At 40.6% G+C, this 13887-nt stretch overlaps 1 protein-coding gene across 1 annotated transcript in view; it reads left to right on the top strand.

The window, feature by feature from the left end:
• Nucleotides 1–559: 559 nt before the first annotated feature.
• Nucleotides 560–13887, top strand: part of LOC124615530 (transmembrane protein 209) — a 153738-nt gene continuing 140410 nt past the window's right edge. Inside the window, exons 1-3 of the mRNA XM_047143492.1 lie at nucleotides 560–722; nucleotides 807–947; nucleotides 8365–8540. Of these exons, the coding sequence (XP_046999448.1) occupies nucleotides 682–722; nucleotides 807–947; nucleotides 8365–8540 (358 nt within the window). The 5' untranslated portion in view covers nucleotides 560–681. The remainder of the gene's footprint in view (nucleotides 723–806; nucleotides 948–8364; nucleotides 8541–13887) is intronic.

The raw sequence follows: 13887 nt of genomic DNA on the forward strand, positions 1-13887 counted from the left end.
TGCTACGTGAATGGAATGGGGTGAAAGCGTAATATGTAATCCAATGGAAAGTATGTTCTACTACACACCTCTCAAGAGTTTGCAGAGTGTGACTGTAATAGCATTGGTAGTGCAGGAGATGCCATACTGCGCTGCCCCATTGACGTGCGGTGAGATTCGGCCACTTAAAAGAATACAGTACCACTGTTTAACACAAACACGACAAATGACATGTAGGAACATTCCAGTTGTGTAAATTTCAGGCCAAAAATGTTGGTACGGCTACTATCGTTTTTTTAATTTTTATGAAATTACGATTCAAATATATGACTTTGCAACTGAAACATCGCTATTTTATTTATTTGAAGTGTGGAAGCTATTATCAAGTACCGTTATTGAATGTGTAATTGGTAATCCATAATTTTATTTCACGTAAATGTTTCATTGTGAATGGTACTGCGCAAAGGAAATTCTGTTATATTTGAATGATAAGTATAGAAACTTTTTGGACCTGAATAACAATCCAGGAAAGGTATATTTTAATGGCCAATGTTGGTAAACGAAGGGAAGTGTGAATGGATAACAGTGGCGTGTTTGTGTGGCGGGAGTCTAAGTTTGGGGAGGTTATGTTTGAAATTTTTGTTGGTGCGTCTCATTTGCGAATTTAGTATACCAAAACATAATAAAAACTGTAGTCTTAAAATGTCTGCTGAAGACAGTTATGTGTCATTTGTAAATAACAGGTATATTTGAAAGAAATTATAAATGAATTTCATTTTCGGTTTCGGTCTGCTTGTTAATTCATCTCAGTTTTCATTGTTTTTCAGAAGTGGAACTATTTCTCCCGGGATAAAAACCCCTCTTCTGGAAAAGACTCTTCAACTGACACAGGTTGCGCACCGAGCGAAATCAAACTTGATGTGGGGTGCGGTAAATGCAACGGGCCTTTCGTTTCTGATATATGATATGTAAGTGTTCACAAAATAAAATACTGGCCTGTCCAGAGAGACCTTTGTATGAATGGTATCGAACTGCCACAGATGCCGCTAGGGAATTATTTAATCAGAACTCTGCAGAAACCATAATTGATTAAAAATGAATCTAATCGACCCCTTTATTTTGCGTAACTGTTTTACATTATGATGACTTCTTTTTCGATATGAAGCGCCCCCCCCCCCCCCCCCCCCCACTTTGCACCATAGTGCATTTTATTGTATGATGGTCGTTCAGCCCACGTACTGAAATGTATTCTGTCAGTAGGTGTCTAACTCCGGGATTTTACTCTAATAATTCTATGTTGTCTAATGAAAGTATGTAATTAGTCAACTAGGGATAGTTTTGCTAATTTCTTGCATATTTTTTTGGCCCTGTTCAGCAATTCTTAATGAAGAACATAGCTTGTTTCTCCAGTGTAGGCCTAGTGTGCTTATACAATCATTAATTGGCATTGACCCCATATAAATTGTGTGTCTGTAACAAGTATATACTAGTGGCAGGCTGCCAGAAACGTAACAGATGGTTTAAGGTTGGATGAAAAATATACTATAGGTTACTGTATTTATCACATCAAAAGATGTTCTGCAGTGGTTAGCACGCTGCTATCGTACTAGGGAAGATGATAGTTGAAATTTATGGCTGGCCTTTCTGATTTAGATTTTTCCATGATTTACACAAATTGCTCCAGACAAAAGCTGGAATGGTACCCTTGAAGAGAGAGAGTGGTTTCTTTCCTCATCCTTTTGTAACCCAAGCTTGTGCTCAGTTTCTAAAGACTTCACTGTTGACATGACATCCTTCCTTGTTTTTGTATTTATCAGTGTTCACGGTGTTGATGTATCAGCAAGAAACTATTGATTGGAAAGTGTTCCAGTTTGTGTAATTATAGTGTATCAAGCTTTTCCATAACTGTTATGAGTTTACTCTGCCTTTCTGAAACCAAAATGGATATAATTAAATGTGTCTCACCTGTGGCCAAGAAACCTGTTTGTCCTGTGGACAAGAAAATGAAAATTAAATTACTTTTGACATAAATGCTCTGCAAATCACTGTGGACTGTGTGACAAAAGTCACTTTCAGTTGTACTGTATTTTAGGATTTAGTCTCATACGTTAGTATATGCTTATTGTTTTGTACCCTGTATAAGTGGTACTAGTTCTAGGAACATTGTAATTAGACATTTGTGAGAAAGTTTTGTCTTCAAAGGTCTCTAATTTGAGGTTTTTCAACATTTCTGTGCCTAATTGTATGAGCTATTTTCTTTATGTTCAATCTTCCCAGGTATTCCTGTTTGGTATGGCTTTCACCCACTTGACCAATATTATAAGATGGGTTGCACAAGAATTTTGTAAGCAAGTTCCTTTGTAGAGCAGTTGCAATTTTCCACTAGGCTACCACTGAACTGGAGTCTGTTACTTGCCCTACCTTTGAATAAACCTATGTGATTATTCCACCTCATATCCCCACAAATTGTTACTCTCAGGTACATGCATGAGTTTACTGATTGCAGTTGTGACTCATTGAAATAACAGCCACTGCATTATGTGAAGAGCAAAATTTTACATTCCTGAAGATTTGAAAGCAAATTACCAATCTTTTTGCCATTTAGGAACCTTGTCAAGCACCAAATGAATGTTGTGAAACTTTTTTCCCAACAGTATTTTGTTATAGATAACAGTATGATCTTCAGAAAGACGGAGGTTACTTTTAATATTGTCTGCCAGGGCATTAATATAGATTATGAATAGCCGGAATCCCAATGCTTCATGCAATCCTAAATTTTATTGTCTACTCCATATTTGTGCTTTTATTATTAAACTTTGTAGTGCCAAATCAAATGGTGTTTGAAATACAAGAAATACTGCATCTATCTGATTGCTCTCATTGAGGGCTTTTAGGATGTCATGAAAAAAATGCAGTTTGGGTTTTACACAACCAATGTTTTGGGAACCCTTGGTAGTTTGCTTGGGGAAGGTTATAGCATGAGAAATAAACTGATGGAGTAGGCCTACTCAAAACATCTTTCTCTATAAAGAAACATTTGAAAATGGCATTGAATGTTTCTACTTTTGCTTTGCTACTCGAATTCAGTTCCTTTATCATCAGTAAGTGTCTGGACACTAACTTTTGCATCAGTGATCTGATTTTTTTCTGTTTTGTGATAGATGTTTTTTTCAATAAGCACCTAGCTACATACTGTGTGTATCGATTACTCAGTCAACTATACCTCAAGAATTCACTCACAGTTTCTCTGCGTGCTTCTGCCCTAAGCTCGGCCTTAAATGTTTAAAGTTTCACCTTGATATATCACAATACTGCCTCTTTATCTAGTCTATTGAACATATAAATCTACTTACATATTTTAGTTTTCTTTGGTAATTATTGTTGCTGCAACTGTGTCATGATCACTGATGCCCATTTTGGACGTCCTTAAGACACTATCTCCTGATGGCAGTCCGCGTTGCCAGCTCTACATGTGATGTTACAGCCTGGAAGGAATCTTCTGATGTCCGATTGTACCATTTTCAAATGTTGTTCAGCTGTGAGTTCCCTTGTATTTTCCCTTCAAGGAAAAGTTGTAATGGCTGGTATCTTTCAAAATCCAAACACACAAAAAGCATGCAACATAAAGTGAATTAGACTTGTTATGATATCACAGTCATTGGTTTCTCCAACTTTCAAGCAAATTGTCGTCTTTCAAGTCAACTTAGATCTTGGTAGACCTTGGGCTATGCTGCAGCTCATCCTCACCACAATCTGCAGTCCAAAAAATAGGAGTAAAATAGATGTTGCCAATATTCTGTTCTATTTTTGTTTGTCCCCATTTGTCAGATGCCACATCAATATTACAAATTAAGTGAAAGCCAATGTCCACTGTCTGTAGGGTCAACCTGCACTTTTTGACCTTATGGGAATTGTGCACGTCTAAGTGAAATGATATGTGCACCGCACCTGCACTCCCTAGTGTGGATTGCCAAGTCTTTGATTTGTATCTGCATGTACAGAAATTTTGTACCCCCCTGCAGGTCCAGGGGTTAGAATAGACCCGAGGTATTCCTGCCTGTCATAAGAGGCAACTAAAAGGAGCCTCACGTGATGGTCCCCTGTGGGATTTGACCTCCATTTTTCAAAATTTTCCTAAAGAGCAAGCCAATTGGGGAAGGACACCTTACACAGTGCATAGTGTCCGTCATGTGTTGAGACCTCTTGCATCCTTTGTCAATGTGAATCTGCACTTCCGCTCATTCTCCAGTTGTTGGCGAGGTCACCATCCAGGGTGCATCTTCCTCCATCCCCTGTGCTGTATCACTTTTTGCGCTGTCAATAATGCTCGTTTGTGCCTGATATCCAGCATGATACCCAGTCCATTGTGGTGGTGCCACTACGTACCCTGTTGGTTGTAGCCCCAACCACACAGGGATTGCTCCGCTCCATTGATGCCTGTGCCGTTAACTCCCCATGTATGCCAAGGAGTAGATGCCAGTCGCCCTGGTGCATCAGGACTCCTGGCAATGGCCATTCTGCTAGGTGGCCTTTGCAGCTGCAGGGTGGTGCCCATGAGGAGGGCCCCTGGTTGAAGTGGGTGGCATCAGAGCAGGTGACGCGCCATGAAGCGTAGTACGTCATCTCTTGCTGGTGGTCAAATACCAGCAGTCTCTAAGCATTCACGGGTTCAATTCAATGCACAGAAGTACGACACCAAATCGTTCCCCTGCCTGGCCACTCCGTGGCAGGAATGTCAGGCTAAGGATGGCAGCGGCTCTTATTTGCTCCAGTACCTTGTATGTTAGAGAGCTGATGGGGAATCTTCCATTATGATGAAGCCTCAGTTTTTTGTGGAGCATTTGGAGGGCAAGTTTGAGGAGGTGGAGGGCTTGTCCAAAATGCGGTCAAAGTCGGTCTTGATCAAAACAGCATCCTCCGCCCAGTCACGGGCACTACTTTCCTGTGACAAGCTGGGGGATGTTTCTATTTCCATCATGCCCCATAAGAGCTTAAATATGGTCCAGGGTATCATATTTCACAGGGACTTTCCTTTGCAGTCTGACGATGAGTTGCGCGCACCAGTTCAGAGCTTCAAGGTGTCTATTTCGTCTGGCGTGACTACTGGTATCTGAGGGATAATCAGGTTTATTTATTTATTCCATGTGATCTGATGGTACACAGTGTGTTGCAGATGTCGGAAAATATCACTTAACATTGTTAACATATATTAACGTAAACCTATAGTATCCTAATGTATTATATTGCTCAATGTTTTCAATTTAACACAAACAGCAAGATTACTGTTCTAAGTATTCATTTACAGAGTAAAAACAGTGACACAACAAATATGACTTCACGGCTTTGCTAAATTTTATGTTGTCTTCGATGGACTTAATACTAGTGGGAAGATTGTTGAACAGTTGGAGGCCCATGTGGAAAACTCCCTTTTTACACAGTTGAGTGTTTGTACGTATAACATGCAGGTTTGCATTTTTCCTGGTGTTGTGTTCATGTATTTCATTATTTTTTACGACTCTGGGGTCAGTTGGCACTGTGTGTTTTCTGAAGAATTTTAGGGTCTCAAGAATGTAGAGGCAAGGCAGTGTAAGGATTTCCAACTTTCTGAAGATGGGTTTGCAGGAGTCTCTGGGTTTGCTCCCAGTAATAATCCTCATTGCTCTTTTCTGGATTCTGAATGTGCTCAGAGCAGTTGGAGCATTTCCCCAAATATGACACCATATTTTAGGTGGGCTTGTATGTAAGCATAGTATGCACTGGTTAATGTTTTCAGGCTAGCACATGTTTTCAGTACACTCAATGCATAACAGCCAGTACAAATCCTGGCATTTCCTTTCCTGTATGTGTATTCCATTTCAGGTTATCTTGAACCCACAGACCTAGGAATTTGAAAACAGTGTTGGTATCTATTGATTGGTTATTTATAGTGACAGATGGCTGAGAGGAATTTGCATTTTGTGTTGTGTGGAAGTTCATGGAAGCAGTCTTTTTGGTGTTGATAGTTAATCTGTTGATTTTTGCCCAGTTGCTGAGTTGATCAGTAGCCAAGTTCACAGCTTTTTGCACAGCCTCTGTATTCTCCCCTTTGAGGAGTACAGTTGTGCCACCGGTGCCTTCATCTTTGCCTTCAAGGGTGACACATTACCCAAGAAGGTCAAGGTGATGGTCTCCTGCTTTGACATAAAGCCAAACACCCCTCCTCTGATGCGGTGCTTTAAGTGCTGGAAGTTCGGCCATATGTCTTCCCACTGTACTTCCAGTGTGACCTGTGAGGATTGTGGACATTCTTCACATCCCAATACTCCCTGTGCCCCACCCCCCCATCCATGCCAACTGAGGAGAGCACCATTCGCCATGCTCACCAGACTGCAGAATTCTCCAGAAAGAAAAATAATGGAATGCAAGACCCTGGACCGACTGACCTACACTGAGGTTAAGAGAAAATATGAGAGGCTACACCCAGTGCACACGATGTAAGCCTACACTGCTGCTATGACAACGGTTCTACCATCTTCCGTTCCGCTACATACAGTTGGCTCTCAGAGCAGTCAGACTCCACCTGCCCCCTTGATGGTGGGGGGCACTTCCCTCCCTATTGCTCCCTGCACAACCTATTTCAGGAGCAACACCCCCCTCCCCTCCCCCCTCCCTCCTCAACCATCGGGGACGCCAGTCTCCACTTGTCAGAGGTAGAAGAATAAGTGTTCTTCAGCTCCTCTTGCCAGGAAGGCATCCCTTGAGTCACTCCCTTCCCAGGTTCCCCAGTGGCAAAGCTGACACCCGCCAATGGCTGAGGCAACCATAGGTATCATACAGTGGAGGCTTTCACGACCGGATGTTTCAGCTGCTGAGAATTTTTCCGGGTTGTATGGCCATGGTCCGTGGATCTCTTCAATCCCTGATGTTTCATCCAAGGCTGCATTGGACATCTTCGGAGGTGCTTCTGATTGTGCTGAGTCTTGGCGACTGACAAGTCGGACGTTGAAGAGCGGCCTAAATACCGTGGAAAGTGGGCGTGGCCTGGATTTCATGTGATAGCAGAGATAAACCTTGTCAAAGACAAAAAATTTTTAACTATCGATTACAGCACGCCAAAGAAGAAACTTCCCATCGGTTCTGCAGTGCCACAGTCCATATATCACTGAGTTTCATGGCTTCTTCTTTTCTGTTGAAATGATCCCCATGTTTATATATTTTGATGGCTTCTCTATATGGTCGTGGATAATAGTTTGCCATAGTGCATAAAACTTCAGTTTCCGAAAATTGTGGAAGACCATTTTTAAAGTGTAGACATATTCCTGTTTAACATGTTAAACAACTATACATGTATTAATGTAGATATAAAGTGAAAGTAATTTTACACGTTACACAGAAGAAATCCAGAAGTATGTACAACTTCTTCATAATAAATATACAACATACAGTAAACTGCAACACTAAAACAAAGGCCGCGCTGGATTAGCTGTGAGGTCTTAGACGCTGCAGTCATGGACTGTGCGGCTGGTCGCGGTGGAGGTTCGAGTCCCCCATCGGGCATGGGTGTGTGTGTTTGTCCTTAGGATAATTTAGGTTAAGTAGTGTGTAAGCTTAGGGACTGATGACCTTAGCAGTTAAGTCCCATAAGATTTCACACAAATTTTTTTGAACTAAAACAAAGACAGAGGTCAAAGTTGATTGCTGTCAGCTTTACAACTAAAGCCAGTGAAAATTTGAAAATAGTGCATGGATGACAAACAGTAACAACATATTCGATTAGATGTAGCTAACTGTTATAAATATGTGGGGTTATGAAGTAAGACATAGGCAGCCACTCTCAAAACAAATTTGAAGGAAAGGGGGGGGGGGGGTGGAGACTGATGTACGCTATTTTTATTTGCACGACTGATATGAATGTGTCAAAACTAACATAAAATCACCTGCTTCAGAAAAAGAAGATAACAGGAGAAAGGGGAGGGGGAGGAAGGAAGAAGAAGCTAAATAATAATTAATATGATGTAGACAAAGTCTTCAAACTCCTGATTTATAGAGACCTTTAACTGTTGCTTTATAGAATAAGTTTCAGATACAGTGCTAAGAAACAAGCTTGGGGTAGTACCCATTTTTTTCTCTGATTTGTGTATTATTGTACTTAGTTCTTAAACATAATTTATTCTGTGCCATCAAAAGAGCTTTGTGTAATAGCGACCAACCGACTGAGGCAGTGCAGTTGTTAAAACACTGATCTTGTACTTGGGAGGATTGAATGTGCTCTGTCAGGCCGTGCACGTTACTTACTTTCATTATGTTGTGATGGCAAATCCTACATCATTGAGAGATAACCCTGGATGCATAAATAAATAAATAATTATTAAAATTATTTTTGTAACATTTGCTTACATGTTGCAGGTACTACACTTGTCCACATTACACATCGTTGGTGTACTATATTGAAATATTTGTGGCTGTTGTGCTGGGACTGAATACTCTCTATCATGCCGTAAGCTACATATGGAATACAGCTTGTGCTGAATCTGTGACTGTAACTCCAGAGCAGAAAAAACTTCTAGGAGTAAAACATTTAGGTGAATTTATTGAATGTATTCCTAATATGTTTCCACGGATGTCTGCAATAAGTAACTACATTGTATTGTTATAAGACAGTCATTGGGTTTATCAGTACAGTTGTCATCTTCAAATCCTAAGAGCATGTGTTTACCCAACGCCCATTCTGTGCTTATGTGTTTGTTTACACTTTACATGCAGCTATTTTTTTATTTGTCTGTCACTGGTAGTGCCTAGTGTCTCTCCTAACATTTTGAATGTCAAAAACGTGTTTGTCTTCTTTGTTGTTACTAAATGTTTCATTGTATTCTCTCCATACTCACACCTGGAGACCTACTTTGGATTTTCTGTATAGGCCATGTAAATTACTTACAACCTGACGTGAAATGGAAGTAGTAGATACAGTTTTGAGGAAAGTAGCCTTATTTAGACTCATACTTTGTAAGTCATTGTGCTAGCTGATTCATAGCCCATGCATTGTATTTCATGTTACATGTACAGATGTAATAAAACCGTTAAAAGTATGCTGGACTTCCTCATGGTGCGTATTTGTCAAACTAAGAATTAAAATCTCTGTTAGTAAGTTAACAACAGCTCACATAAAATATTTTAAACATACATTAACGTTTATACATATTACGCTAAGTTGAAGTTCTAGTGGCTAAATTATTGACAATGCAAAACAAGTAGACTGAAACCAATTTGTGGAAGGAGGGGAGGGGGATGACCCCCAAGGGATTTTCCAGAATGGGCGAGTACTTCTAAGGCTTATATAAGTATTACACCATTCTATTGAATCTATAATATTGATGGCTAATGGTGATTTAATTCCAGTTAGGACTAACCCAGCTGAAGCAGATTATAATATTACTAAATGTAAAAGTAAGGGTATCTAGAAGCTGAAGTATTACAAAAGTAATTTACTAAATTCTTGAGGAAAAGCGGTGTCATAACTCCAGGTAAAATACTCTACTGGCCATTAAAACTGCTACACCAAGAAGAAATGCAGATGATAAACGGGTATTCATTGGGCAAATATATTATACTAGAACTGACGTGTGATTACATTTTCACGCAATTTGGGTGCATAGATCTGAGAAATCGGTACCCAGAACAACCACCTCTGGCCATAATAACGGCCTTGATATGCCTGGGTATTGAGTTAAACAGAGCTTGGATGGCATGTACAGGTACAGCTGGCAATGCAGCTTCAACACAAGACCACAGTTCATCAAGAGTAGTGACTGGCGTGTTGTGACGAGCCAGTTGCTCGGCCGCCATTGGCCAGACGTTTTCAGTTGGTGGGAGATCTGGAGAATGTGCTGGCCAGGGCAGCAGTCGAACATTTTCTGTATCCAGAAAGGCCCGTACAGGACCTGCAACATGCGGTCATGTGTTATCTTGCCGAAATGTAGGGTTTCGCAGGGATCGAAAGAAGGGTAGAGCCACGGGTCGTAACACATCTGAATTTGTAACGTCCACTGTTCAAAGTGCCGCCAATGCGAACAAGAGGTGACAGAGACATGTAACCAATGGCACCCCATACCATCACGCCGGGTGATACGCTAGTATGGCGATGACGAATACACGCTTCCAATGTGCGTTCACCGCGATGTCGCCAAACACATATGCACCATCATGATGCTGTAAACAGAACCTGGATTCATCCGAAAAAATGACGTTTTGACATTTGTGCACCCAGGTTCGTTGTTGAGTACACCATCACAGGCGCTCCTGACAGTGATGCCGCATCAAGGGTAACAGCATCCATAGTCTCCGAGCTGATAGTCCATGCTGCTACAAATGTCGTCGAACTGTTCGCGCAGATGGTTGTTGTCTTGCAAACGTCCGCATCTGTTGACTCAGGGATCGAGACGCGGCTGCACGATCCGTTACAGCCATGCGGATAAGATGCCTGTCATCTCGACTGCTAGTGATACGAGGCCGTTGGGATCCAGCACGGCGTTCCGTATTACCCTCTTGAACCCAGTGATTCCATATTCTGCTAACAGTCATCGGATTTCGACCAACGTGAGCAGCAATGTCGCGATACGATAAACCGCAATCGCGATATGCTACAATCCGACCTTTATCAAAGTCGGAAACGTGATGGTATGCATTTCTCCTCCTTACGCGAGGCATCACAACAATGTTTCACCAGGCAACGCCGGTCAACTGCTGTTTGTGTATGAGAAGTCGGTTGGAAACGTTCCTCATGTCAGCACGTTGTACGTGTCGGCACCAGCGCCAACCTTGTGTGAATGCTCTGAAAAGCTAATCATTTGCATATCACAGCATCTTCTTCCTGTCGGTTATATTTCGCGTCTGTAGCACGTCATCTTTGTGGTGTAGCAATTTTAATGGCCAGTAGTATAATATAGCTAAGTTTAGGTAGCTTACAGAAGTTACAGTATTATGTATGGTAAACATAGTTCCTTAAAGTCTATGAACCAGATCAATAACTGAGGAATAGCGGATGTTATAATTCCAGATAAATGTATGGGGTTCCTTCACCTGTAACTATAATCCTGGCTTCCTCAAGTATTTATTAATTTTCAGATCTTCAAGAACTGTGAAGTATGTAATACTTTGATGTCACTAGACCTGGACTTCTATTATTAACCTTAATTTACTTGTGCTATTTTTATCTGGAACAATAACATCCACTATTCCTCAGTTATTCATTTGGTGAATTACTTATGTAATATTTTAGCTTCTGGGTGTCTTTACTTTCCATCTATTAGTATTATAATCTTAATCGACTGGATCAGTCCTAACTGGAATTAGATCACTGGTGATTGTCAATATTATAGATTTTATAGAACTGTGCAGTACTTGTATATATTTTGGAAGTATTGGTCCATTTGGAACGACCCCTGAGAGTCATTCCTTCCGAACCCCCACTCGTTCCATCAGTTGGTTTCAGTCTACTTGTCTTTTCATTGTCAATAATTTGGACAATTGGAACTTCATCTTAGTGTATTATTTATGAATGTTCATGAAGGTTTAAGATATTTTGTTCATTCTGTTATTAATCTTCTAATAGCTAGTTCAGTTTTTAGTATGACTAGTATGCACAGTGAGGAAGTCCAGCATATTTTTAGTGGTTTTAACATGGCAGTGAATGTTACATTTGCACATCTTACATGATACATGATGTACAGGCTATGAATGACCTAGTGCTGTAAGACTTACAAAGGATGAGCTCTAAATGAGGCTACTTTCCTCAAAACTGTAGCTTCTGCTTCCATTTCAAATTAAGTTGTACAGTAATTTACATTGCCCATACAGGCAATCAAAAGTAGGTCTCTTGTCTTTCACATATCACATGTAGGTTCCAACATTTGTACTGTTCATGTTGCTGAGACGACTGTACTGGCTTGGTGTATAATCTAACTTTGGTTTTCCACTGTTACATAATACCTTATAGAAGACAAAGTGGAATTGCACCGAGTGAGTGAGTGAGTGAGTGAGTGAGTGAGTGAGTGAGTAAAAAAATCTGTTACTGGTTCTAATGTACCACATGACATATTTGTTACTACATCACTGTTATTTTATAGATTGACTGGCCACCCCATTAAAAGGCCCGACATCTTTTGTAATTTTGACTTTGTACTGTAACTTCTAATATTATGTATGGCATGATATACAGTGTGAGTTTTGATCCTCTACTTTTAATAAGATACTACATGTGAGAATAACTAATATAATACGCCAGTGACAATTGTGCCCGTACCTTATTTAATGTTGTTGGTCATCCACAGATAGTATTCTAAACATCTTTGGTCATACCGTAACAGCTGTGCCTGTGCTACGATATGGCACTTTTTTGTTTGTGTCTGTTAATGGACGTAATCACACACACTGTTGTACCGTTTTTGTGCCACTTGTGCACGGAAATACTATGTATACCAGTCCAAATGTACCAACCCTGTATTAGAATATGAAAAGAAGCATGAAGCTTAAAATACGTAACTAGCTTGGGTTATAAAGTAATAGCATATACGAAAGCTTATAGACAATTGACGTAGAAACCACTGTCGCCATTTTTGAAGGTATGACGGGTGGTTGAAAATGACGCATGGCTAAAATTAGCCAATTGCACGGATAATTAACAGATCACAGTCTATTTGGACCATGTTTTCATTCTCAAAATTCATTGTAGACTTGCGTAAGCCTCCGTATGGACCATGGTGTAGCTTAGAGAAAATCTATCTTGTTCTGGAGATCTACATATGCGTGGGAAAGGCAAAATAATGTGAACAATGGTAGTAATGGGATGGTTGTGTTTGATGGTCAACAACACAGGTAAGGCACATGTCGCACTGGACTGTGCATGTTCAGTACAGACTAAGCGTCAGTTCAGGTTGTTTACAAGTAGTTCACACTTCGTATTTGTATTCAGAGGCCGAGGTCAAAGTGCAATGAAAGACCTAACGGAGTTCCAAAGAGGGCAGATTGTGGGGGCTCAATAGCTGGAGCATCAATAACTAAGACAGCCAACTTACTGAATGTTTCAAGAGCAACTGTTTCAACAGTCATGACAGCCTATACAAAACATGGAAAGACATCATGTAAATGTAGTAGTGGGCACAAATCAAAACTGAATGGCAGAGATCATCGTATGCTAACATGAATTGTGTCAAAACAACATCAAACTACAGCTGCTAAAGTGACTGCAGAGAACAATAGCCATCTTAGAGACCCCGTATCTATCAACACTGACAAACATAGAGAAGCATAAAATGTGGTGGTGGACGGTTGATCAGTGGGAACACGTCATATGGTCCGATGAATCAACATTTTCGTTATTTCCAACATCGGGCCAGGTTTACATCTGGAGAACACCAAAAGAAGCCTACAATCCTGATTGCTTGATTCAAACAGTTAAGCATGGAGATAGTAGTGTGATGGTGTGGGCAGCCATATCATGGTATTCTGCAGGTCCCATCATTACTTTCAAATGTCGTGTTAAAGCCAACAATTATGTGAACGTTTTAGGTGATCAGATGCATCCCAAGATTTAGATGTTGTTCCCAAACAATGAAGTCACATTGCATGATGATAATGCACCCACTCACACAGCCAGGACAGTACAATCATGGCATGAGAAGCATGCAACTAAGCGGCAGCGTCTTCCCTGGCCAGTACAGTTTCCAGACTTGAACATTATTGAACCCTCGTGGGTGGTATTGGAGTGCAGACTCTGGAGCAGATTTCTACCTCCCTCACTGGTACAAGAGTTAGAAGAGGTTCTGATCAAAGAGTGGCATAACATTCCACTGGAGACCATACAATTATTATGTACCAGTATTACAAAAAGCATCGCAGCTGTATTGTGGGCAAATGGGGGACCAACCCCTTATT

This window comes from Schistocerca americana, chromosome 5, assembly GCF_021461395.2.
Source record: "Schistocerca americana isolate TAMUIC-IGC-003095 chromosome 5, iqSchAmer2.1, whole genome shotgun sequence".
Taxonomy (NCBI): Eukaryota; Metazoa; Arthropoda; class Insecta; order Orthoptera; family Acrididae; genus Schistocerca; species Schistocerca americana.